The 25,724-nt window shown below is 38.1% G+C and overlaps 4 protein-coding genes across 5 annotated transcripts in view; 1 reads left to right on the top strand and 3 right to left on the bottom strand.

The window, feature by feature from the left end:
- Window positions 1-3,381, top strand: part of LOC306843927 (GDP-mannose 4,6 dehydratase-like) — a 67,491-nt gene extending 64,110 nt beyond the window's left edge. The window contains exons 10-11 of the mRNA XM_079375664.1: window positions 2,140-2,208; window positions 2,302-3,381. Of these exons, the coding sequence (XP_079231790.1) occupies window positions 2,140-2,208; window positions 2,302-2,364 (132 nt within the window). The 3' untranslated portion in view covers window positions 2,365-3,381. The remainder of the gene's footprint in view (window positions 1-2,139; window positions 2,209-2,301) is intronic.
- A 2,805-nt stretch (window positions 3,382-6,186) lies between these two features.
- On the bottom strand, window positions 6,187-9,300 carry LOC306843789 (forkhead box C1-B-like). 2 transcript variants are annotated; one of them, XM_079375462.1, is made up of 2 exons: window positions 9,110-9,300; window positions 6,187-9,012 (listed from the first exon to the last, which is right to left on the bottom strand). In XM_079375462.1, the coding sequence occupies exon 2, from the start codon at window positions 8,986-8,988 to the stop codon at window positions 7,687-7,689; it is 1,302 nt and encodes a 433-aa protein (XP_079231588.1). In that variant the 5' UTR covers window positions 8,989-9,012; window positions 9,110-9,300; the 3' UTR covers window positions 6,187-7,686. The 2 variants fall into 2 exon arrangements, with proteins under 2 accessions (XP_079231588.1, XP_079231587.1); XM_079375461.1 differs by having other exon boundaries at window positions 6,187-9,015; window positions 9,110-9,279.
- Window positions 9,301-15,078: 5,778 nt separating this feature from the next.
- Window positions 15,079-17,752, bottom strand: LOC306843799 (forkhead box protein F2-like). Its single transcript, XM_079375473.1, has 2 exons — window positions 16,408-17,752; window positions 15,079-15,565 (listed from the first exon to the last, which is right to left on the bottom strand). Exons 1-2 carry the CDS (start codon window positions 17,360-17,362, stop codon window positions 15,399-15,401), a joined length of 1,122 nt encoding a protein of 373 aa, XP_079231599.1. The 5' UTR covers window positions 17,363-17,752; the 3' UTR covers window positions 15,079-15,398.
- A 5,264-nt stretch (window positions 17,753-23,016) lies between these two features.
- Window positions 23,017-24,502, bottom strand: LOC306843811 (forkhead box protein Q1-like). The gene has a single exon (XM_079375485.1). It carries the CDS (start codon window positions 24,344-24,346, stop codon window positions 23,444-23,446), a length of 903 nt encoding a protein of 300 aa, XP_079231611.1. The 5' UTR covers window positions 24,347-24,502; the 3' UTR covers window positions 23,017-23,443.
- Window positions 24,503-25,724: the final 1,222 nt, after the last annotated feature.

The raw sequence follows: 25,724 nt of genomic DNA, 5'->3' as shown, positions 1-25,724 counted from the left end.
CCATTCAAAAATGTTGGGATCAGTAAAATGTTTCATAAAGATGTCTCTTAGGCTCACCAAAGCTACATTGATTTGACAGTACAGTATACAGTACAGAACAGTTAAAACAGTAATATTGTGAAAAATTATTACAATTTAAAATATCGGTTTTCTTTTTGAATATATTTTAAAATGTAATTTTTTTTTTTATGATGGCAAAGCTGAATTGTCAACATCATTACTCCAGACTTTAGTGTCACATGATCCTTCAGAAATCATTAGAATATGATAATTTGGTACTTATGTTATGAAATGTTGCTTATTATCAGCGTTGGAACTGAAATGTTTTGCTGCCAAATATAAATATACAGAGATTTCAGGATTCTTTGATAAATGGAAAGCTTAAAAAAACTGCATTTATTTGAAATAGAAAAAAGTCTTTATCAGTTTTGATCAATGTAATGCATCCTTACTAAATAAAATAATTAATTAGTTTAAAAATCTTACTGACCCCAAACTTTTTTTTCTGTGTGGGTCTATGTGTGTATAAAAGTATAATTTATTTTTCCACAACAAAAAATTGTATGCTGTCTAATGTTTTTATTTATATGTAGATATGTTGATAAATTGGAATCTAGATTTAAGTAAAACCATACACTGTGGAAGAAGCAGTAAAGACTGATTTAAACATGTTTACGAACAATACAGACATAAATATCCAGGGATTTGTTGATCAAAAGAAGTTTGACCCTTCCTTTTGTCGATCTGGTCATATTGCTTTTGTGGATTTGACCTCTGACATGAGACCATTGCTCTGTCTGTATGTGCCTGTTTTTACTGATGCATGTCTCAGAGATATTAAAACTCACTGAAACATGCATGCATATAGTAATTTTAGAGTCTCACATGTCATGTGTGGCCATGCTGTAAGTTCACAAAAATCGCTTGATGTTTGTGAAGGTCTGTCTTTTCAATAGTCCTGAATTCCTTTACGTTAAGTGCTCGGTCACACACAATAAAACTGCACCCAGATGATGACTATCACTTTAATTTATTGTTTACTTCCATTTTATTTACCATACATGCAGGTGTGGCTTCTGTTTTATACCCTGACACATGTAGATATCTTCTTTAAACAAGCATAAACAGCCAGTGTTTGAAACTTAAATCTGCTTATGAACTTCCACTGTGCCTTTGATTTGTCTTGACTTGCTGACTTTCTATTTAATAGCAAGAGCTATTGCACACAGTGCATGATTCACATGCACACGCAGTGCTTCGGTTTCATCGAATTAGGTTTCCTTCCTCGCAAATACTTTGTAAACTTACATTGTCAGGACACAGTACCGTAGTTGTTTGCATGTGAAGACTTGGATGGGTGACAGAAACAGCTGATGTTAATTTAGCTTTCAGAAAAGTGAAGACTAATTATGATTAATATGCCGCATTAATACGTATCTTGATTATGATGGTTGCATGCTGTTTCGTATGTTGATGAATGAATGCTATTTTTCTAATTAGTCTTTAAAATATGGTTATGTCATTTAAATGATTTAATTGGAGCTAAAATGGAACCATGAGTTAGTGACTGTAACTTCTCAGGGTTCAACATAAAAATATGGGCTTTTGGAACAAGAGCTCTCATTTGTCAAAGGCACAGAAGTGCCGTTGTGAGTGAGTGTGTGTGTGTGTGTGTGTGTGTGTGTGTGTGTGTTCTGGCTCCTAGTGTAATCAGATCAGCAGCAAGGACACCCTCAAACTCTTTACTGCCACCCTGAGAAGCACCTTTAAATGTGTGTGTGTGGGTGGGTGTGAGTTTTGCCATCCCAGCAGGAGAGCAGAAGGGGTTAGGCCACGAGAGTCACATAATCCATCATGCTCTGGCACTGAGAGAGGGCTGGAAAAGAGGGGGTGCTGGATGGATGGCCTGCCTTGGCCCTCACCTTCCCCCTGAGACATGGAGCTTGACACCTGTGTGTGTGGTGCTGGCGATTGTATGTGGGTGTGTGAGAGTGAAGAAGAGTGTGTGTGGGGTGGGGGGGGGTACAGGTTGGGAGGTCCAGTTAATAAAGAAGGACTAAACCACCCCTTTGCATTTTTTTTTCTTCTTCTTCCACATCATTGCTTTTCCCCATCTCACTCTCTCTCTGTCTTTTCTAGGACTTCTTACAGGGAGACGGTTCCAAAGCCTTAAAGATCCTGGGCTGGAAACCACGTGTGACGTTCGAGGTAAGCGTTCCTGTAAAAAATCAAAGCGGTTCACTTCCAGTGCACTGGAGATTGAGAAATAATCGGTGTGTGTGTATGTGTGTATTCCAACAGGAGCTTGTTAAAGAAATGGTGGACACGGACATCGAGCTCATGCGGAACAACCCAAATGCCTAAGCCCACACGCCTTCATCTCCATGCCAAAGAGGCGGTTGTCATGTGTTTGTGTGTGTGATCACTGGAAGAAGCATTCATCTGCAGTTCTGTTCCTCCTTCTGTCGTTTTCTCTGCTGCTTCAGCTTTCTGATCTCAGCCCTCTGTTTTGAGGGTCCCCACTGTTGCCTTTCTCTGTTTCTTAATACTGTCATATGTAAGATTGTGTATGGATTTTTAGTTTGTGTTCTGTCTAAATGATTTTTATCCATTTTTATAATGCAGTTTTTATTCACAATCATGAAAAAATGTATAAATTAGGAATTAAATGTTTGTAGAGCTTTTTAAAGCTGTTTGCTGTTTTATTTATGCGATTCCTTAAACTGAAGTGATGACATTAATTGGTTGGAACTTTAAAAATTGTTTCCTGATTATTTAAAATGCAAATACAAATTGTGAAGTTTTAAAATTCAGTAAATTCTCCAAAGAGTCATTTGAGTGTGTTTGTTTGTGGTTCTCAACCTTTTTGACTCCAAGTTCCCCTCATTGTCCAAGACAATATAGCCTATGTGGTGGTAAGTTATTATAGAACTGCTTGTTTTCAAACTTTTACTAAAATATTATGAAAAAAAATATGAAAGAATATGATCAACTGCAAATAATAGGCTATTGTAATTTCATGTTTCAAATACTTCTTTATTTCAATAAAAAATGTTTGTGGAGGGGGAGGGGCAGATTAACATAAATATGTAGGTTTACGTGTTCATTATAGCTTTAGTATTTTATTCACGTATTTTAAGTCACTCTTTTCTTGTGAACATGTTGAAAGGTTCGGTTCTCCGAGTAGATTTGTAATGTTAAGCTTTTATTTTGGGTGATAACAGCGTTGTTGTTGTTTTACTTTGTTTCCTTTAGGCTAATTTAGTCTACTGGATTAAACAGAACAACATTAGAGATAGAAATAGTATAGAACACTAGCTAATATTGCTGACTCGGTAAGAAAAAGCTTGAACATGGTTAAAGTCAGTAAACATCATTTTGAAAACAACTGTCAGCTTTTCAGTTTCATGCTTTCTCGCCTCAGAAGTTAAATATACAGTGAAATGCGTCAGAAAGCGGCTCGTGCCAGCTCTCGCGGGTTGCCCGGCGGTCACCGAGCCCCTCGCTCCGAGCACAAGCGCTCTCTTGTATTCGTCGGGAAACGGGCGTCCTCGAGGCCTCGCGCTCCTTCATTCCAGATGCTCGAGCGCGGCCCAGGGAGCAGTAATTCGGTCTTGTAAAGCAGCTCATGTTTAATCACCTCTGACGTCGGGCGCAGCTGGGCCACTGACCCCTGACAGTGAAGACATTTCGCTGTGTGCGAAAATCCTCCACCGTGTTTATTTGTAATGGCTACACGGTTGTCCTCATCAAAGTAACAACGGCTTCAAGAGACCTCTGTCAGCGTAAGTGTCCTCAAGCGAGGAGAGAGAGAGACCCGGTAAAATCAAGTTTCTTTTAAACAACTCAAGAGGCCACGGGTATTCTGGTCTATTCGACGTGCCAAATGAAGGTCATTTGACACCGGCGTCCAAGAAAGTGGGGTCTTTGAGACCCTCGTAAGACAGGCAATAGTGGGGGCGGCTGATGTATGTGTATTTTTTGTTTTTGAGACGGCATCTCGAGCCAGTGGAGTGCCATTTAAGCGCCTCAAACAGCGCAGTAGTGTGAGCGCGCGGGCCTGATTGGAACCAGAAGGTGGCTCGTCGGTCCGCGAGCGTAAAAAGCACTTTTCCACTGGCCTGGGTCGCGAGCTCTACCGCACACAGGTGCACAGGCCGCGAGCAGCCACTAACTACCTTGTATATTCCAACGAATTTATATTTTACGCTTGAGCGGGGAAATTTCTGCTGTTTTGTTTGACTACTCTGCTGATGTTCCCGTGAAAGCAGTAGGAAACGTGAAATTCAATTGGACTAACTTATTAAAGTATAATAGCCTACAAATTTAAGGGACGTGGAAAACCTCTAAGAATTTAATATAATGTTTTATTTATATTCTGTGTTGGGAACTGTCAGTTATCTCAAAAGATTTGTAGGCGAATTAATGCACGGAACTCATATCCTCTCTGCGACAACTGGTTTGCTCACTGCTTAAATTAAGTTTATTGACGGGTTTTAATCATTAAATATTATATAAAAATATGTCTATATATGGTTTTAAATGTTTAATAATGAAATATTATTTTTTTGTTTAAATGATAGCAATATGGAGAATTTTATGTCTATTCTATCGTTAATTTATGTTCTCTCATAATTTATTGTAGGCTATAATTATATTTTATGCTGTTATATATATTGCATTTATATTGTTTTTATATTTCAGTCAACTTGCATAGTATTCTAATTAGTCTCACCCTTTGTTCGGTATTATTTATTTGTTTCTGTATTATATCTTGGAACATCAGGAATTATTTGCTTTGTCAGTGGCAAGCATTTGGATTTCACGGATAAGGAAGTTTCGCTCACAATTTCTCGTCTCACAATTTTATCCTTTGGCATTTCTGCAACGCAGAAGAAAATCATTTTGTTTAAATCCACTCTGTCAAGGTAAACTCGTGTCTATTTTTCTTGTGTTTGTTTTTCATCGTCAAGCAGATAATCCGTGATAAGCCTCTGGAACTTTTCTCACAGTCCACGCATTGTGTTTACTAAAGTTTTATTTGCAATTCCGTTTTTTGTCCGTGAGAAAAATAATTGTATATAATTATTATTAATGTCCAAGATTTAAACGTTTAACATTTAAAAGCAATCTCCTTCGTGAGGTGTGCTGCAACAAATTAGGAGTAGCCTATATTTTATTGTTATAGCATATGTTAACAAGGGTCTGAATTAAGTATTTAATTTTTATATAAATATGTAGGAAATATTAAGAACATTTTTAATGTGGCAGTGGCATTTAAAGTAGCTAACATGTATCATAACACTAAAGATTTTTCTTCACGGACGTGTTTATTGCTGCTTTTATTCAGTGCAGATTGTGAGGAAAAAAAGTGAAATAAAACACGTAAGAGGTTCATTTATATGCTGTAACTTAATTGCTAACATTTAGCAAATATGTTTACTACCAACACAATTGTTCACATTAAATGTGATTTAGGCCGAGGTAAATCAGGCCTAAGAGTTCAGTTTGATGTTTGCCCGATCAAACCATTTTTTACTTTTACATGGTTGAATATAAATAGCTTATATTTCATTCATCTTTTTAATTTTATAAATACTGTTTTGTTTTATTATTTTTGTTGTTGTTATAATACATCGATAGGCTATTTCTACTTAGCCTAGTAGCCTATTATTATTATAATGCACAACGAACTGTTTATTATAATAAAAACTTGAATTAGTCTATAAATAAATAAGCAGCACCTGGCAAAACGCACTTAAACACTATTGAAAATTAATTGGACAGATTGTCCTACATTTATCTAATTTAAAGAGCCCGCAAAATGTATCAGGAAATGGTCAAATATACCGATCACATCACGCACGATACACATCGGTTTAAAATAAAGACGTTTCGGGCATGTTATGAGATCTGCATCTGGTTAAAACGTGCCACGTTAATACCAGAAGGCTCTCTCTGCTGTATCATATTCCCCTCGCGCACAACTCAACCCTGAAACACGCAGCTGATCACAACAAAGACACCTTTTCATTGGCACGAGCCCCTAACACTGCCCGCGCGCACCTGTAATGCATTTGCCACTTAAGCCCTTCATACAAAGTCAAATCGCCTCGAGCTGACCTTGCTACGATACTTAGACGTAAAGCTTATTCACACTTTTTCTTTTCTTTCTTTCTTGCTTTCTTACTGTCTTTTTCATCTTTCTTCCTGTTTCTCCTCATTTGTTTCTCTTGATTTACATTTGAGGCCTATTCAAACCCTATATGTGAATCATGCGCAACCCTTATTTAATCACAGCGTTTATATAATCACAAAACACCAGATCAGTTACGGGGCCAATTATATACCAAATAAATACAAACGCTGCAGAAATCGACAAAGCATTCACATACCGACTAAAATGCTTTTGTTTGGAGGTTCTGGCTGAATTAATCATTTGATTTATCAAGTCCATATTTTACATGGCTGGCTCAACATGTCTGGCCTACAGCAATTCTTTCATCTGCTGTTTATCTGCTTTTTAATCTATTATGTGTTTACAAATGAAAACTTCTATCAAAGACAATGGTCTACATTCCGCAAGATTGCAAAAGTGCATTTCACTCCAGTGTGCCAACAATATAAAAAGAGAAAACAGCAAAAACGCTCAACTAAATAGTCTGGCATAAATAAAACAAGACTGCAAAATATATCCCAGTAAAATATTTTTTTCTCATATTAAAACTAGAAACATATTTATTCCCTATAAATACATATTTCTCTGAAGTAGTTGAGAAACAAATTATACATGGGAATACATAGGACGTTAATCAAGTTGTAAAAATTAGGAACATTACTCGTTTAGGAGATTTGTGGATAAACGAGGGACAAAGTTCTGTCAAATAAAGTGCTCGATTATTTTTAATTTACATAAAATAATTGTAGCCTATAACGCTGAATTGATAATTGAAATTTTGTCAAGTGTTTATAATAGTTATTATTAAATATAGTTTTTTTGTTGATAGTAAATGCATTTTTAGGTTAGGAACAATTTAAAGACTCCTTGCACGCGCAAGTGAAAAAAATAATAATTTCCAGATGTTTTTAAACCTTTGACCCCCACCCCCACCCCCTGTCCAAGGAATTCCTTTTTAAGAGCCAAATATTTTTAGGAGGAAAATAGGACAATTGGCAAATATTTGCTAGCCAGCTATGTTTGAACAACGATTTAAAAATTATTCCTTGCTTTTTGTGGCTGCTAATCATAACAAGCTCTGACAGTCATTTAAGTAAATAATGGATTCAACAGGCATTACAAATCGATAAATCACTCGAGAGTTTAACTCCAACAAGACGACAATTTATTAAACAAATAGTAACTTTAGATATTTTCAAAAGGTATAAGAAAAAGCTGTAACTCAGTTGTACACTCGTTACCTTTCTATACTGAATTGATTATAAATACTTAAGACATTTTCTTGGTCCACCTGCTCTTGCATGAAATAAATTAACAAATTGTCTTTTAATCTATCTTGATGGACGAGCAGGGAGAGAATGTTTATGTGCAGCGGAATTATCCTACTTACCAACACAAACTCGCATATCAGCACGAGTTCACTGACCTAAAAGCTTCCTTAAATTACAAACACATGGCAAATAATACAAATATATATTAAACAATTTTGAAATTAATTAAACGTTTGGTCAGAACTTGCTGCAGTCGTATACAAAGGCTCCGGAAGCCCGGTAGAATGGCTGACTGGACGGGAAAGCCATTTGACAGCTATTGCTTCCGGTAACCGGAGAGCTGTTCAGAGCTATCCGCTGCGTCTCGAACATCTCGCGCACCGCGTGAAAGTTCTGCTGCTGGCTGGGATAGCTCGCGCTCAGGTGCCCCAGCTCTCCGGACTGACTGAGGTACCAGGGCGCGAGTCGGTTCTGCTGCAAGTGCTGGGTCTCCTGGCTCGAGCTCTGGTGGGAGTGTGAGATTGAGGAGGCGCTTGTCGTGTTGGTGTATTCCGGTAAAGTGTCATCCCCGTGGCCGCGCTCCCCTGTGTACAGGCTCGTCGCTTGCATGTTGCAGTGGTAAGTGGCGGGCTGGCCGCAGGGTGGACTGTAATGGGCGGGCTGCGGGGACGGTGAGTAGGTCAGAGACACCGAGCCTGGGAGCGCGGCGCGAGAGGCCGGCAGCTCTGCCGCGTGCTGCGGGGAGCCGCGAAGACCGGTCATGATTGTATCCATACTAAAGGCCTGTTGTGTCGTTTGCGACTGAGGACTCCCGCTACACGCACTCCCACCGCTCCTGTCTGGACTCTCCGTTTTAGGCACGGTGCTGAGGGGTGGAGTGTTGTCATGCGGGGGTGTGCAGGCCCCGTTCTCGGTCTTTATATCCCGGAGCTTCACTGGCTGCTGCGCGTCTTGCTCGCACGCTTGTCCCTGGTTGTCTTTGCCCTGCTGGTCCCGCTCCTCTCGGTCCTTCAGCACGTCCTTCTTCTTGAAGCGGCGCCTCCGTCGCAAGAAGCTGCCGTTTTCAAACATGTTATATGAGTCCGGGTCTAGAGTCCAGTAGCTGCCCTTACCTGGCTTCTTATCATCTCTTGGCACCTTGACAAAGCACTCATTGAGCGACAAATTATGCCGTATGCTGTTCTGCCAACCTTGCTTATTGTCCCTGTAAAATGGAAAGCGCTCCATGATAAACTGGTAGATCCCATTTAGCGTGATCTTTTTGTCGACTGAGTTCTGGATGGCCATAGTGATGAGCGCGATGTAGCTATACGGAGGTTTGACCATGTCCTTGGGCTGCTGTGCAGGGGCGTACGGCCCATATGCGCGGGCCATGCCGCTGGGGTACTGCTCGTGCGTTGCGTGAGAGTACATGCTCATAGGCGCAGGCATACCGGTATATCCACCTCCGGCAGCGGCTCGATAAAAGCCTTGATCCCCGGTGATATAAGGCACTACGCCTAGAGGGCTTTGGCTAGACACGGGGTAGCGCGCCTGCATCGTACCCCTCTCTCCAACGCTCTCCTGCTGCGGACGAACAGAGATTAAAAAGGTTAAAATCTAGGTAGACGTCTTAATTCAGTTCGAGAAGAAAATTCATTACAAAGTTCGTCTCTTCCACCTTTTCCTTCAGTGTCTTGTCTCAAAACTTTCATCCAAAGTTTCTTCCCAAGCGGATTTGCAGGTCTTCGCTGTGCAGGCGAAATAGAAGCAAATGTCTTACGAGGAGAAGGCAGTGAATAGGGAAAACCTGTGAACTTCCCGCATCCGTCACTTCACAGAGACTTTTTCACCGAATTACCAATTCTGCCTTTTGGCTGAGCTCAGCGCTCCTCCCTAAACTCATCTCGCCACCAATAAGCGCTCGAGAGCTGTTCGTGGAAAGACTGTACCCGAAGACCTTTTCCCTCTGGGTACAGGCATAGACTACCCTTGAGTTAAGGATAAGGAAGACGCAAACACACGGAAAGAGTAGAAATGTTGACAGAAAACGAGAAAATTCTCATATCATCGGGCTGTTTAAGACGTGAAATAAAACAAATGAATCGCTGACATATGCTGCAGGGTGTAAAATGGCATGTTTTGTATAAAAGTACATGGCCAATATAACAAAAAAAAAAACAGGAGGTAAAACAGATTTAGAATAAAAAAGAATATTTGTAAAGATGTCTCGTGTTTTTACAGAGTTGCAGCCGGTCGAACACGAATGGCTCCCTGTTTTCGTTCAAGTGTCAGGATTCATTTCAATCATTTGGCACTAATAGATGCGCTGGAGGGGTGAAGTAAAGCGGTGTTTGTTTTTCGGAAACAAATGTACTGCTTGGGAGCAAGGCAAAATCTGTGCTGACCAAAAGGTGTCAAGAAGCAATGTGTCCTTTTTAGTGCTATATGGACGAAAAGCCACCAAATTGTGCTTTGCACCTATTCTTTGTTGGTGCAAGTCACTGCGTTTACATTTAAGTGCTGCTTTAATTTTCCTTAACTGAAAGACATGTCGTCTCAGAGTTAATAGCTTTAGGTTTCCATTGAGAGGTCGCACAGCTTATGACATTTTTCTTCATCATGACAATGGAAATGAAGGAAAGCTACTATTGATAGAAAATTGCCATTTTGTTAGATAACTCCACAACGGGCAATATATTTGCTGATCAACTGTGTAACGTGCTTTTGAGTTGTAACGTATTTAATATTACATTTGTTCGTCATTTGCACATACATATAAAATGGAGGAGAAAAGGACAGAAACCAAGTAGGCCTAAAATATTTAAGTAAAATGAGTAAAATTGTTATTCTTTTGGCAAAAAGAGAAGGTAAATCAAATAAATTATAAAAAAAATAAATCAATCATTGCATGAAAAACTAAAACATCAACATCATCAATTCATTATTACTAATGACAACAATAACATCAATATATAGAAATGAAACACCATGATAAATAATTAATATGACATGTTTCATCAACAACGATTGTAATAGACAAAGAAGCGGGTTTTATTCATTTGCATTTTATTTTATTTTTTCTGTTGGGTGTTTGTTTGGCTTTTTACGATAGACTGCGTTCATTGTAGTTCATTTACAAATAGGCTATATTAACATCATATATCGCAGTATTGTTTTAGCAAATTAGATGAAAAGAAAATAGGCTGTGTCACAAAGCATCATTCACTATATCTTTAAAAAATGACAAAATAACTGCATTGACCAAGTGCTTTACTTACTGCTAAAGGAATAAACGTAAATGTAGGCAAATTCACTTTGGAAAACTGTTATTTGCCCAAATTATTATTATTATTTTAATTAAAATCCTTGTTCTTAATGCTATTGTGTTCAAATTAAAAATTGGTTACAATGCCCTGGCTCATATTTTCACTTGGACGTGTTCTTCCTTTTCTTGCTTTATTTATGGCAATTTAAACCCTGAGGAATTAGGCCGATTCAGCGCGGTGCAGTGAGGAGCATTGAAGTGAAGCACAACGCGAGGAGCGCGTCTATTGTAGGTTGGCCAAATTCACCTGCTAAATCTGTGTTTCTGTCTTTGATTGCCCCCTTGTGGCCGTTTTATTAAAGCACCAGTTTTGGCAATTCGTCTCCTAATAACATCCATTTAGTATAGCCTATACTAAATACTAAAAGATTTTAGGTTGCAATGAATATTAATAAGGTAAAATATATAGGCCTATCTTAGAATCTGAAACTGTTTTTCACCATTTTAAACAGTTTTTATTTTTACCTTTACACCTGGTTCATATAACCTTTTTTATATACCGATATTTAATGTTGTTTTTCATATCAACTACCCATATAGCCTACATAACTTGCAAATAAACATGTAAACTACATACAGTAAATAAAAAATATATATATTTGCCGACGGCTATTATTTAACTTAAATATATACAAATGATGTGTAGTCTATAGCCTATATTATGAATAATAATTTCTTGATCCATTAATAAGGTCAGCAATTTGCATAATGGTGCCAAATGAAGCTCTCAATAAGAAATTAATCTCTGGTGTTCTTTTTGCGTTTGAAGAATAGTAACATGGGAGGCTGTACTGGTGCACAGATGTCAGACTGCACGCGAACAGGCAAGACCACACACTAACTTCTTCAAACAATGCGGTTAACTACAGCGAATGGGTTAGGGATGCAATCAGCTAATGCACTAAAAGGAATGTTCCATCGCCAGCTGCATAGAAGTAGCATTATTCATGAGCATGAGGTGCATGAAGCCCCTCATGAGCTGATGTCACAGCTGTCGTCCGCATTCTTTGTAAAGTCTGCTTAACTGAATTTCATTGAAATATAACTGAGATTATGACAGTCGAATTATGTGTCTAGCCAATCAGAAATCCTCCGATGTGTTTGTTGTCTGTCAATCATGAAAAAAAAGAGTGAACCGTAAAGCTTTTCATCGCTGCAAGGGGCTGCCGAGAAAGTGCGTAAAGCGCTTGTTTTGCTTTTGCTTGACAGGTAAAGATGCCATGGTTGAAAAAGGGGGTGTGTTTCATTTGTTGGCAAAGTTTGGCGGAAGCTCTGGAACGGCGAACATCCCTCCTTTAATAGATTGTAGCACTGTAATACTGTGTGAGGGAAATACTGTATTGTTTATTTTTGTTTCTTCATTTGCTTGGGAATGTGATGTACACTAGAGTTTATTGCTGAGCCATGACAACTTTGTTTGCCAGAGGTTTGAGATTGTAATCAGCAGAGTCAGAGATTATCAGTAATAATAACATTTTGTTTCATTCACACTATCCCAAAACTATCTAGCCTTGATATTGTGACCCACTCATTAAGAGTTCATTGCTGAGTCATGACAACTGATTTGCCAGTCTTTAAAGATAGTAATCTGACATGAAATATTAATGTAAATAACAATTTATTTGGTTTTATTTACAAATAAAAAGAAAAAAAAACACGATTTCAGCTTTGGCCGCTAGGGGGAACACTTGTACCACTTTTATTAGTGAAGGCAAACTAAGTATAAAAAGCACACTGAATAAAAGGGAAAGGCTTTTCCTTGCTCTCACTATTACTTTAGCATAATTATGCATTTTTAAAATTACAACGCCGATTTCTTAGTCCAAGCTTATTACATATTTGGCTTGCATGAACTGTTTTAACAACTGGTTATAGTAGTAAATACATTGCTGATTTGCCATCATTTTAGCTTTTTTCTGCTCACCACCACAATACAAGATGATGTCTTGATGAGGTTAATGAACAAAATATGTAATCCTAGAGCTAAAACACATGCCCTGACTCACAATGCTGCAAGTCATCTCTTTAATGAAAGTCATTCTGCTCTTGAATCAACTTTTTTTAATTGCTCCAATGAGAGAGATCCCAGATTATGGTTTCTTTTCATCAACATTTTATCGTGTGCATTAGATAAAGTGTTCTACATGCTTCTCAGAGTGTCTAATAAAATATTTAATATTTATTTAATTGTTTATAATTTTGGAAATGCAAATCTGCAGCTAGAAATACACTGGTACAGCAAGAAAAAAAACACTGAAAACTGATTCCTTAGATTTAAGTTTTGCAAGACTTGAAGGCATCATTTTCAAGGGCAGTGAACTCTATACAGAAACACATCTGGTGCACAGTTTTCATGTAGGAAAAAGAGCATGAAACTCTGCAGACAAAATAAATTCAGCAACCATTTGTTTAACTTTTTCTTTTTCCATTTGACATTATGGTTGTTCAAAGTGCCACCTGAGTGTGCTGTCTCTGTCAGTATCCTTTAGCCATTTTTTCAGTTCAGATAAGGTTGCATCAGTGCATTTCTTTTTCAGTGAGTGGCCACTGATGTTTGACACCTGGGGTCCAGATCCCATCCCATTTTTTGTTTAATATAGGCTACTAATTATTAATATGCAATAATGATTTTATTTTGTAAAGTCAATGTCTTGTTTGCTGAAATAAGATCTGCATATTCCTCTTATTTTTCTGTATTGGGTACCATGCAGCTGTCATCCCCACTTATCCCAAGATTTAATATTGTGATTGGCAACATTGTCATATGAGAACCTCTTTCCTTTATTGCCCAATAGTTTACGAAGTGTGTTTCTAGGTCTATATAAATACCTCCAATATGCTTGAATAAAAAGGCGTTGTGCTTTTTGGAAGATAACGGTGTTTTGAAGACGGGTGCGATTGATGTCGATGAGTGTAGCTGTGAGTATAATCCGTGTTTATTAGTAGCTATAAATGTCTCATTGTAATCCTTTCCAAATATTCGCTCAGGTATGCCGTTTTGTTTATAAAATCAGAAGGAAAACTGGCAATCATCGAGTCTATTTCACAAGCGTCGCGTGAAGGTACATGAAATCACCAATAGATGGCGGTAGATGACCGTCTAAAAGCTCCACTGTCTGCGCCGCAAACAATCACAAGAATAATTTTGTGTAATGAGCTGATGTTTTTGCTTTCTTACAGTGCCACATGTGTCCTTTTACTTTTCAAGATCAAGAAAAAAAAATTTTTTTCGGTTTTATCTTTCGTTACCCTTTCATATGGGTCAAGTTCCCAAGTGCACTGATGGATATAGTTTAAATGAAATTAGAAATATAAAATATGTTCGAAGCGTTGCGACTGGACGAAACTGATTTAAAAGTCATTTAAGAGTTTTTACAATGTTACCAAAACATCCTAAAATATTCAAATAACATGTTGGCCAAAGTGGCGATTAATTTGAAAAATGTTGGGTAGATTAGGCTAAATGTAAATTATGTTTAATAATCATTTGCCTCATTTATTTTTTTCCCCTTTATTTTAAATTGTAGAGTATAGAAGAATAATAATTTACTTCCTCATTATTCACAACAAATACGTTGCTGTATTTCATTTGATCTTTTTCCTGACGCATTTATCATTTCTTTAGGCTAACCTAAACAAATATTTATAATAAACGAGGAAGACCGGGGCTAGTTGTAACCATTGTAACATTTTACTCCAGAAAATAGGCTATTTCACAGAGTAATCTATTTATTATTATTATTTTAAATGTCAAATGTCTGTAAAGGCATAACGTTACGGCACCAAAATTTCCATTTCTAAAAAAATAAATTGACTTTTTGACCGAGAGCATGTTGTAACTATGAAACCTGCCATTAAAAGAATTCAATTTCACAATGAAATTGTGAAACACGAAACAATTAATGAAACCGCACAAATGTAGGCCTGAAAATTTTCATTAAAATAATAAGAATAATATAGGCTAATAATAGTAATGTGATTACAACTTACAAGAAACATCTTGCCTCAACCAGAATATGTGAGAAGTATCTTTAAACCTCGGTTAAAAATAGGCTACCTTCATTATAAAACTGACTTATTATATATTGTTCGCTTGTTTGCACAACCGCTATTACAAAAATATGATGCATGAATTTAAGTTTGAACGGCAGAATTTATTCTGATGTTGGAGGGTTTTAAACTATAGATGTTTGGTATCAACATAAAAAAACACTGATAGGGAAAACACACATTTGGACTTTTGACTCAATAGATCGACAGACAGACAGACATATATATAGCTATAGGGTCTTGGCCTATCGGTCAAGCAAAAACACAACTTTCCTTTGAAATGTTTTATTGCTAACATCACATTGCACTGTACAGATTAAGTGAAATATACTTATATGTGCTTAATTCAAACTCTATTGAAATGTAACCACAAGGCATAAAGTGGCAAGTCCATGACTTCATGAGTTTAACTGATTTATATGCGCTCGGGGCGGTGAGGTCAAGTCATGTCGTCAGGGGCTTTTTCGCTGGTTTTCAAAAATACATTTCCAAGCATCTTGTGAGTGCACAATTATTAATCCTTCATTAATTGTCTTTACCTCACAGCTATCCAAGTGCTTATCTTTGTGCAACTTGCTCCGCAACAAGCGGACTACATCACGCAAGGTTTGACGTCTTGATGCATACTCTGATGGTGGTGATGGTGATGATAATATCCACCAGCAGACGGATGGAAAGAGGTAATTCCGTTAAAATTCAACATGAAGTCCTTCCGTTCTCCGACTGGGGAAGAATGTGTCGGATAGCGCGATATACCTACTGAGGACAGATATATACACAGAGAGATAAATATACACATCATAAACATTGCATAAAATTATATTGCTGTTTTTTTATTTAATTATTTATCATCTCATACATAGGCTATACAATTTGTACCCCCATATACAAGCTTTTACCCCTGTATTTGACAGTAGCCTAAAATATCCCTGTCGCTTCCTTTAAATGTGTAAGCCTATTGTGTAACAAAACAAATTTCTTTTACCATTTTTTTAAGTATCCAATTTGTTTTTCAACAATATTTAATAAAATGTATGAGGTTATTGCATGAGCTTCACACATTTTGTACTTATTATATTTTATACGCTTAGATAAAAGTGGAATGACTCTTAACCCCTATCTGATAATAAACAATAATTCTTATTATTATTTTTATTGTTATTAGTATAATACCATATTTTAAATGCATTTTTCTGTTTCGTACCCAAACTGTTTGAACAAAACAAAAAAACGTAGTCGAACGTAGGCCTAAATAAATCTTTCAGTTGCAAAAGATGTCAACGCTTTTGAGCCATGCTCACAAAGTTGCTATAAGATGAATTTAACAGCTATCAGTTCAAAACATTTTGTGTAGTTTATAGTCATCTTAAGCCTAACATGTTGAAATTTTGACATTCTGAGAGCTTTCTTTTTTTTTATCATGCTTTGGAATTTCAAATTAGTTTTTTAGATTAGATTACATTTTTGTTATAAAATAATGTAGCCTAGTTTAGATAGGCCTAGATTTTACAACGTGATAGCTATAACGTGTATTTCACAGTAAATATAATGTCCTCTAAATGTTTCAAAGATTATATGTAGGCTACGTTATTTGCTTTTACCTGACATGTCTGTGTTGTCTCTCGCGCTTGGCTGCATGTAACCCTGTTCCAGGGAGTAGGTGAATATGCCGGGATGCTGCCCTGTGGACGGCGAATTGCTCGAGACTGTAGTCGGATGTTTTAGGTATGGAGAATTTGAAGAAGAAGCCCATAGTGCTGTTCCCTCTGAATACGGCGAGTGACCCTCAAGCGCACCCGCTATTGCAGGAGAAGACGGGACTGGGCTTGTGTTGCTCTCCGCGCCATAGTCTCCGTTCCCAGGCACTGGACAGCTAGCCATATAACCATGTCTCGAGCTGGGGGACATGTGACCATGGTGCCCGCTGTTTAATGACTCATAACCATTACCAGACAGGTCCAGGTTGTAGCCAGTGCCATGGCACGCAAGTGCGCCGGTGGGAGTTTGGTAATCGAAGCTCTGGGGTAAAATGGCGGAACCGAACCCAAGGCCGTTCATCATTCTGTACATGGGTTTCATGGCCTGACATTTTCTCCTAAATCCTCGTGGTCTTCGCCGAAATGACCCTTCCTCGAACATAAACTGACTGGTGGGGTCTATGGTCCAGTAATGTCCTTTCCCCGGCCGCCCAAGACCTTTTGGCAGTTTAATGAAGCACTCATTCAGAGACAAGTTGTGCCGAACAGAGTTTTTCCAGCCCTGATATGAGCCTCGGAAAAAAGGGAAGCGTGTTTGTAAGAATTGGTAAATCTCACTCAGTGTGAGGCGCTTTGTCGGTGCGCTCTGAATTGCCATCACAATAAGTGCAATGTAAGAGTAGGGCGGTTTCTCCGGGCGTCGCAGTCCTGAGTTAGTCTTTTTAGTCTTGGAAACTGCGCCATGGTCCTCCAAGCTACCTGTCGCGTTCATCAGTCCTGGATGCAGCGCGCTGGACGCTGGACTGGTCCTCATCGGGGGCGTCGAGCTCAGTGGTCCGTGGGAGCTCTCAGTCGTCATCTGTCCCGCGCTGACGTACGAACACAACTGGCTGACAGACGTTGACGTTGAAACAAGAAAAAGCTTAAGCAAAGTCCCAAAGATTGAGATATTCGGTAACCAACAACGAGGTTCAAGAAAACAAAAGTTCCGAGAATAATCACCACGCTTATGCTAATTTAACAAGGCATCATATGAAGACTTAACGGTCTTCTTTTTCTGAATTTAACGTAGTGATCAAAATCCTGTTTTTGGTTAGGGAAAGAATCCAAGTAACGTACGTAATCGTGGTCCTTTTATTAACGTTTTGAAACGGTTCTTTTTCTGCCACGAGCTCCGTTCTGATCCTGGCGGTTGTAGTCCGTTTTTGAGGAAGAAATGGAAAGACTGAGTTCATGCAGCGCCTCAACTAAACAGAACTCGACAGCCAATCACTCAATAACTCTCCCCGGCTTTCTCTCCTCTAATTGCTCCTCCTTCCCCGCCTCACCCACCCCCTCAAACCTCTAGACCCCTACAAACTCAACTCTTTCTCTCTCTCCAGAGCCTCACGCACTGTCCACCAAAATCAACCGACCCTCAATCTATCACTATGCAACCACAAACATCGCGTCTCTCATCATTATCATCATCTTTCTGGCTCAAGCTTGCTTATCCTTTTGGCTTGTTTATAAAATATGCTTTGGTCATTTCGCCTGAATGAGTCAGTCACAGTTGCACGCTTTATGCGAATAAAAAGTTGGGCAGAATATAATTATAATTTTTAATAAAGATTAGCTTAGTTTATCGAGTGAGCAGAGGGCTAACCCTAGGCTTACTTTGTGAAATTCGCATTTGCAACTCGAAATCTAATTGGATGGGTTCCTCTAATGGACTTGGAGGGCTGTCTATAAGAACAAGAACTCAATGAGCGTGAGAGGCCTTAATAAAGCCAGCAGGACTAAAATAAATAAACCATACCATCAAATGAGGGAGACAGTGATCAGCGAGAGACAGACATGGACAAGGGAGGGAGAGAGGAATGACTTTGGCTCGAGTGGAAGCAGGCTGTCTCTGTCGAGAGGTCTGGATACCACACACAGCGCTCCAGGATCAGCTTACAGGCCCGGGGCTACAGCACATCCCTTGAGTCCGGCGTTCATTAACAAAAGAAAAAGCCAATTAGCCATTTGGACGTCGACAGCTTCCGCAAGCAAAGAAGGGTCACAGCAGTCTTAGACCAGTATAGCCTAAATATGAATTTATTTATATAAACGTAAACACGTCTAATGCATATTTCCTTACATTGGTTTGGCTACTACAAAGATTAAGGTAGGACGCCTACTTTTTCAAACATAATTGTTATGCGGATAATTCGTCTGTCATTGCTTTTGTTTTAAATGTTAAAGTTAAAAGGAATATTTATTTTAAAACAGACGAAAGAAAATTGCATTGCTTACAGTAGACAGACCACACACACACACACACACACACACACACACACACACACACTACCAGTCAAAAGGTTTTGGACAATAAGATTTTACTGTTTTTAAATAATTCTCTTCTGCTCACCAAGCCTGCACTTTTTTAATTCAAAATACAGCAAAAGCAGTAATATTGTGAAATATTTTTCCTATTTAAAATAACTGCTTTTTATTTGAATATATTTTAAAATGTAATTAATTCCTGTTATGACAGTGCTAAATTTTCAGCATCAATACTCCAGTCTCCAGGGTCACGTGATCTTTCAGAAATCATTCTAATATACTGATTTGCTGTTCAAGAAACATTTTATTATTATTATTATTATTATCAGTATTTAAAACAGTTGAGTATATTTTTTCAGGATTCTTTGATGAATAGAAAGATCCAAAGATTTCAGCATTTATCTGAAATAAAAAGCTTTTTATAACATTATACACGGTACCGTTCAAAAGCTTGGAGTCAGTATAATTAAATCATTATATATGCATTGCTAAATTATGAAATGATAGAAATTCATGCTTTTTAGTTAGCAAGGATGCATTAAATCGATCAAAAGTGCATGATGATCGTGCAAATTGAGCAGAAGTGCATGAGACATTTATAATGTTACAATATATTCCTATTTCAGATAAATGCTGTTCTTCTGAACTGTCTATTAATCAAAGAAACCTCAAACAATTCTATTTAGATGTTTTCAACAATAGTAATAAATGTTTTTTTGTTTGTTTGTTTTTGGTGGGGTTTTTTAGCAGCAAATCACAGGAATAAATTACTTTTTAATATTCAAAACATTTCACAATATTACTGTTTTTGACGTATTTTGGATCAAATAAATGCAGGCTTGGTGAGCAGAAGAGAATTCATCAAAAATCTTGCTGTCCAAAAATATTTGACTGGTATAGTGTATGGTGGTCTGTCTGCTATTCTGGCAACAACAACAAAAAAGAAAACATAGTATAGACTAGTTATTTTACTGACTGACTTTGTGCATTGAAGTCGATCAGCAGAATATTTTGAATCGAATTTTGAGATCCATCTCTGCATTTGTTTATTATGCATTGTTATTTAATGATTCATTTGATTTGTTTACGGTTTATTATATTATTATTTATGGTGTTATAAATAGCATTATATTTATAGACAACAAATACAGCATTATGGCTCCTGGCTTTTTTCCATAAATGGCACGGGATATGTTATCTCTCGCGCTCTCTTTTTTCCCCTCCCTTTTTAATCACCCAACTCTTTTAAGTGTTCTTTTGAACTAAGCGAATCAACAATCCCTTAGTTTTAGCTTACCGTGAGGATGTGGATAAAAACATGTTCCCGCGCTATATAAGCAGTATTTCGCCGGGTTTCCCCCGCCCGCTGAGCGCCTGACCCCCGCCGAGTCCCGGATACCCGCGGCTGCTCTAGAGGAAACCGAGCTCTGCACGAGACTTTGAACACAGGCCATAGCTATGAGTGCATGTGCGTAAGAAAGCATCGCGCTCCCCTGCGCACATACACGCATCGATCTATTTTCATTACATACCTAATTAAGGCAAACAATATATATGACTTATTCATTGCGCACCAACTATGCGCACCAAAGGCTCCAGTCAACCCTTGATCCGAGACCATTTTATATCAGAAAAATGTAAGTATCCCTTTTAAAGAAAGTAGACTTACACCTGACACACAACCACAATATACAGAAATATTTTAGGGTAAAATTTATTTTTTTATTTTTAGGGTAGGCTACTTATACTTTAAATTATTATAGAAAGAGGGCGCTAACAATTGAAAAGATTTTGAAATATAGGACAGTGATAATATTAATTAACTGACTAATTATTAGAGATTATAACAGTGAAACATGATGCATGATATTTTATCCGTAGATTTTTTATTTTATAATTATTGTATCACAGATGCGCCTTCAGGTCTCATATTGCTCTGTTGAAGAATGGCTTAGGCCTATTATTTAACCCATTAGCTTTATACACTGAAATATTCAACCCACGAGATTTGTAAGATCAGTTTATTTGATGCTTGCAGTTTTGTTTGTTTTTTTGGTGCAAGTTAAATCGATGTAGCCTAAACAAAATCATTATGAATAAATGAAAGCATATTTACTGTGTTTCGATGACAGTGTTTGCACTAGAATGAGTGACACCGGAAGGAATGTATATTTCTTGGTGTAAATAGGCCACATTTATACATGTCTAATTCATTTGGTTTAAACATGCTCTTTTTGTCTTGAATTGATCTCTCTATAGGTAACCCCTCCATTGGTGTGTATGTTTATTTAACGTGGTTTCCAAATAAGCCAGTATATTTATAGCCTACGAATGAGCGTTTATTTGCAGCTGAAGTGATCATGATAGACTTTAATTCTCAGCTAACGGGTTTTACAGACAGGTGTGTCATTCCGCGTCTTCACCTGCAGGTTGCAGCATCGCACTTGAATGGCAAGCATTTAAAAGATGACAACCAGACAGTGCATTACTTGCTGTTTATACGTGCCATAACGACAAAAAGTACATGCAATTGTGAGCTTTCCTTAACTTTGTAATGTTATAGTGCAATAAAGTGCGACCATCCTCGAACGCTTCGAATTCTTTTATCACTTTTATCAGTTTTTATTTATGCCGATTTGCTTTGGCGATTTATACAACAGAATATTCCCTTTATTCGTTAATTAATTAGGCCTAATTAAATAAATAATTAATTCGTTTATTTATTCATTCATTCACTGGGGAGTAGCTTACATAAAAAGTGATATAAGTGAAGCAAGACAAGTCCACGGTTTGCTCTTAAAAAAATGACAGGGCTGTCAACCCAAGGAGATGGCGAGACTAAAGACTAAAACTGAAAAGGAAACGATGGGCCTGATTCAGTACCGCGGACAGCGCAAAATATTTTCATGTTTGAAACAAACTAAATAAAGAAATAAAAAACCCACAATTTATAAAATAAAATGTGCTTTAATAAGAAATGTAAAACGGTTCAGATTTCGTTATATAGCGTTTAATGATTCATGTCTTGCTGTCCAAGTGGTTGTCCTTTTGTCGTGGACTTCAGCCAGGTATGAGACTGCTGAACCGAACATGGCTATGCGTTTTTGTATTTGTATTTCAAACGGAAGTCAGTTCGTCTGCAAACACTGTAGATATGGCTACCCGACCAGTTGTAATAAGCCATGACGTCGAGGTTATTTTGCATTTATGGACGCATTTCCATTTGCTTTGATTATAAATGTATAACTTTTATAGCCTAAATAAAAAATATAAAAAAATAAATCACTGCCTATAGCGATATTATAGATATTAATTTATGATATTAATTATATAAGGGATATTAATTACTGATAAATATAGCATAACGTATAAACTATTGGCCTAGGCTTAAAATTAAATGAAATATAGAAATATTTCTGGATAAACTGGACTTTCTTTTTTTCTTTTATGAACTTGAATGCTTCATTAGACTGAGTTGACTTGTTTGCCAAGAAGTGTCGTTTCCATTAATTCCAACTTTGACAACATTCGACTTGTATTTGGCGCGTGCATGCGTGGCTGCAGCTTCAGTGACTCGAAGGCATATGTGTTGAATTTTCTGCAATCATTTGAAAAGCTGTTTTGGAATCACGAGTTTCCTGAAACGTGGTCTGTTGGTCAGTGAACAGACCTTGTAATTTCACGTTATGAAGAAGTTTTGTATACTTCTCTTTATGGGAAATTTAAGCAGCGTACGAATTATACAAGGGGTCAATTATAGGGCTTCTATCTCCAAAACTGGTTAAATTAACGTTTTTGTGATTATGTGAATCAGTAAATAATTTCTATGTGTGTAACAAGGCATAAAGTGATGCCTAATGATAATAGTCTATGTTTTGTCAAATATGGTCTGATACTTATCCTACCGGAAAATAGGCTACTGGGTGGCATACGGTTGCCATGGTTACCATCTCAAGCGACTGTGATTTCTGTACGCTGTTATATTTGTCGTGATTATGTATTTTGTCACTGTTTAATGCTTAGAAAATGTACATCCATCAAAATTTTCATTTTCAGTGTTTGCGTTGCTGCCTTTGCCTTTGGTAGCACAGATTTCAGAAAGATTCTAAATCAGAATCATTGTAAGAAAAACATGTCAGTGATGAAAACAGGATCTCGTGACCTAATAAGGGACACTCAAAGAAAGAATACGAATGAGTAATGAATGAAAATATTATTCTCTGGCATATTTTCTTTTATTAACGAAAGTACAACTGCATATGTTGTCCAACTGAGCACAGCTCTAAATAAACCATCATATTTACACAGACATAAAACACAGTACAAGTGTAACCCAACACAATATTTCAAAGGAGTAGACTACATTTAAATACATATTCTGTCCATAATTACTGGCATGGTTCTGCCATCGTTTACAAGAAATGAAAATGGAATCAGTAAACACTGTACTGGCGCGACATTGATTCATCTAAGAAGACATCTAAACAGCAGACATGCAGCACTGCAGTACGTATCCTATTGTGCATGGACTTAAATCACGAAAACACAGTCCTAAAACACACCATTAAACAGAGGAAAGTGCACATGACTGGTGTGTCAAACACCAAAGAAATTGCGTTTAAGCGTGAGAATTTCATGACAGCAGAGAGTCTATTCTGAAGGGGTGATATCCAGTCTCTTGTACAGTAGTGTGGGAGTGTGCCAAACCCGGAAGGGAATTTGGTATGTCCGGCATTCGACTGATGTTAGTAATGTCTGCCGAATTACACCTGTAGATCGGAAAGGCACTCGACACCTTAGAACTGACCTGGAATCCGGTCTGCGGCGGATAGCCCATGACGACTGGCAGAAAGTGCGGAGCCGCTGACAACATAAGCCTGGTACCAAAACACGTGTCCTCTGTGCTTTGCTCCCTCCGCGTAAACGGTTTACTGAGGATGCTGTCTATGGCGAAGGAACTGGAAAACTTCGAGGATTCGTCGCGCGCTGGGAGCCGGCTGTCATCCGCAGGCGCGCGCTCTTGACATTCCGAAGTGCTCTTCTTACTGATGCGCTTTCTCCTCCGGCGGAAAACGCCGTCTGCGAAAGTGTATTCACTCTGTGGGTTCAACATCCAGTAGTTGTCTTTTCCCCACGGACGCGAGGGGTCTCGCAGCACTTTTAAAAAGCAGTCGTTTAATGACAAGTTATGCCGTACGGAGTTGCGCCACCCCGTGTAGCTGCCCCGAAAGAACGGGAATTTTTTCATTAAGTACTCGTTTATTTCAGCAAGTGTGAGGCGGCCGGTGTTGGAATCGCGTATGGCCATAGCAATGAGCGCGATGTAGGAGTATGGTGGTTTGGGTCTGCGCGTATATGGTTTCGCTTTCCTGTCCGAAACGGGGGCACTTGGTCCTGGGCTGTTGGCTGAACAGTCTCCATCCGAGCCCAATTCCTCCTCCGTGGACAGCGGTGAAGCCACGTTCACATCCATGTCACTGCACAGGTCCAGCGGCTTGTCCACAAGGCGACTCGCAGAGAAAACCTCCAACTTCATTGTAAGGCGCCTCTGTCACTTTATAGTACTGAGTAGCTCTTTTATTAAAGAGTATTTGTTTTGAGCAACACTTTCGGGAGTGCTCAGTCTTAGTTAATGTCAAAGTCTATTAAAGAAACAAGAGTTATCACTTCCTATCGGTTAAAAAGTCCTCATGGGAGAACGGACTGCACCGGCTGGCATTAATATAATCGCTCGACAGGGACGGCCCACGAGGGCGGGGCTTAGAGTCTAGACCTATCAATCACAAGCGCTTTCACGCGAGTTAAAGGTTTAGAGATGCTCACCTGCCCCCGTAACTGTACGAATAGAGTGTGTGAGGTTTGGAGTCGTAAGGTCAAAATGAATTCTGTATATGTTTGAAGTGGTATTTAAAGTAATTAAATATCTTTCCTGTAGCTCAAATAGTAGAGCATGGCGCTAGCAACGATAAGGTCATGGGTTCGATTCCCAGGGAAAGCAAGAGCTGATAAAATGTCAAAACTGTAACTTGAATGCAATGTAAGTCGCTTTGGATAAAAGCGTCTGCTAAATGCATAAATGTAAATGTAATTAAAAGGCTATTCATTAATTCAATGTTTTGCTTTAAATTTGGTAATATCAACAGGTTTGTGTGAGGTTTAAATTCAAGTGGGTTCTTGTACATTATCAACCTGTAGATGAAAACAAATAAAAAACAGTGGCATGTATGAAATATACTCAGAATTATAGTGAAACCATTGTGTGTGTAGTTTGCCAATACTATATGAGGGACATATTTTAAGAAACGAGGCATAAAAACGACTTGTGACGATATTTTCTCAGTGTTTTGTATTATATATTTGAATGTATTTAGTTTTAAATAACTAAACGATAATCAAGGATACCAAATACCTGAAATTGCGAAAACCATTCATAATGTGATTCACAAAGATTTCTATTATATGTCCTCACCATGATCAAAAAATAAACGTGAATATAGAAGTTTGGCTGTACTTGTGAGAGCCTTTTTTACGTCTTGTTTTTTCATGACCTTTGATTCTAACATCAGAAAAAAAAAGAAAAAGAAAAACATTCTTTAATGGATATGATAAGCAGTTATAGCTGGACTTGAACCAAAGTTGAGTTCTTCATTCTGCTTATTCATTGTTTACAGACGTAAATGCACTGCTAAACAAAGAGAACATGCCTTAATTAATTTGAACTGTGAAATTGGCAAGGTGGCCTCGCCACGGTATGTGGAATGTCACACCTGATTCTGACGCACCCAATACCTGACATCAACGTGTCACTCAGGATCACTCTTTGTAAACTGAGTTTACATGTTTAATGAAACAATTTGCTTGTGGCAGTTGCTGACTTTTGAAAGAATGGGGAAGTTTACTGCATTTATGATGAG

Source organism: Barbus barbus (genome assembly GCF_936440315.1).
Source record: "Barbus barbus genome assembly, chromosome: 24".
Taxonomy (NCBI): domain Eukaryota; kingdom Metazoa; phylum Chordata; class Actinopteri; order Cypriniformes; family Cyprinidae; genus Barbus; species Barbus barbus.
Note: the sequence above shows the minus strand (reverse complement) of the source record. Positions and strands in the feature narration are given on the sequence as shown.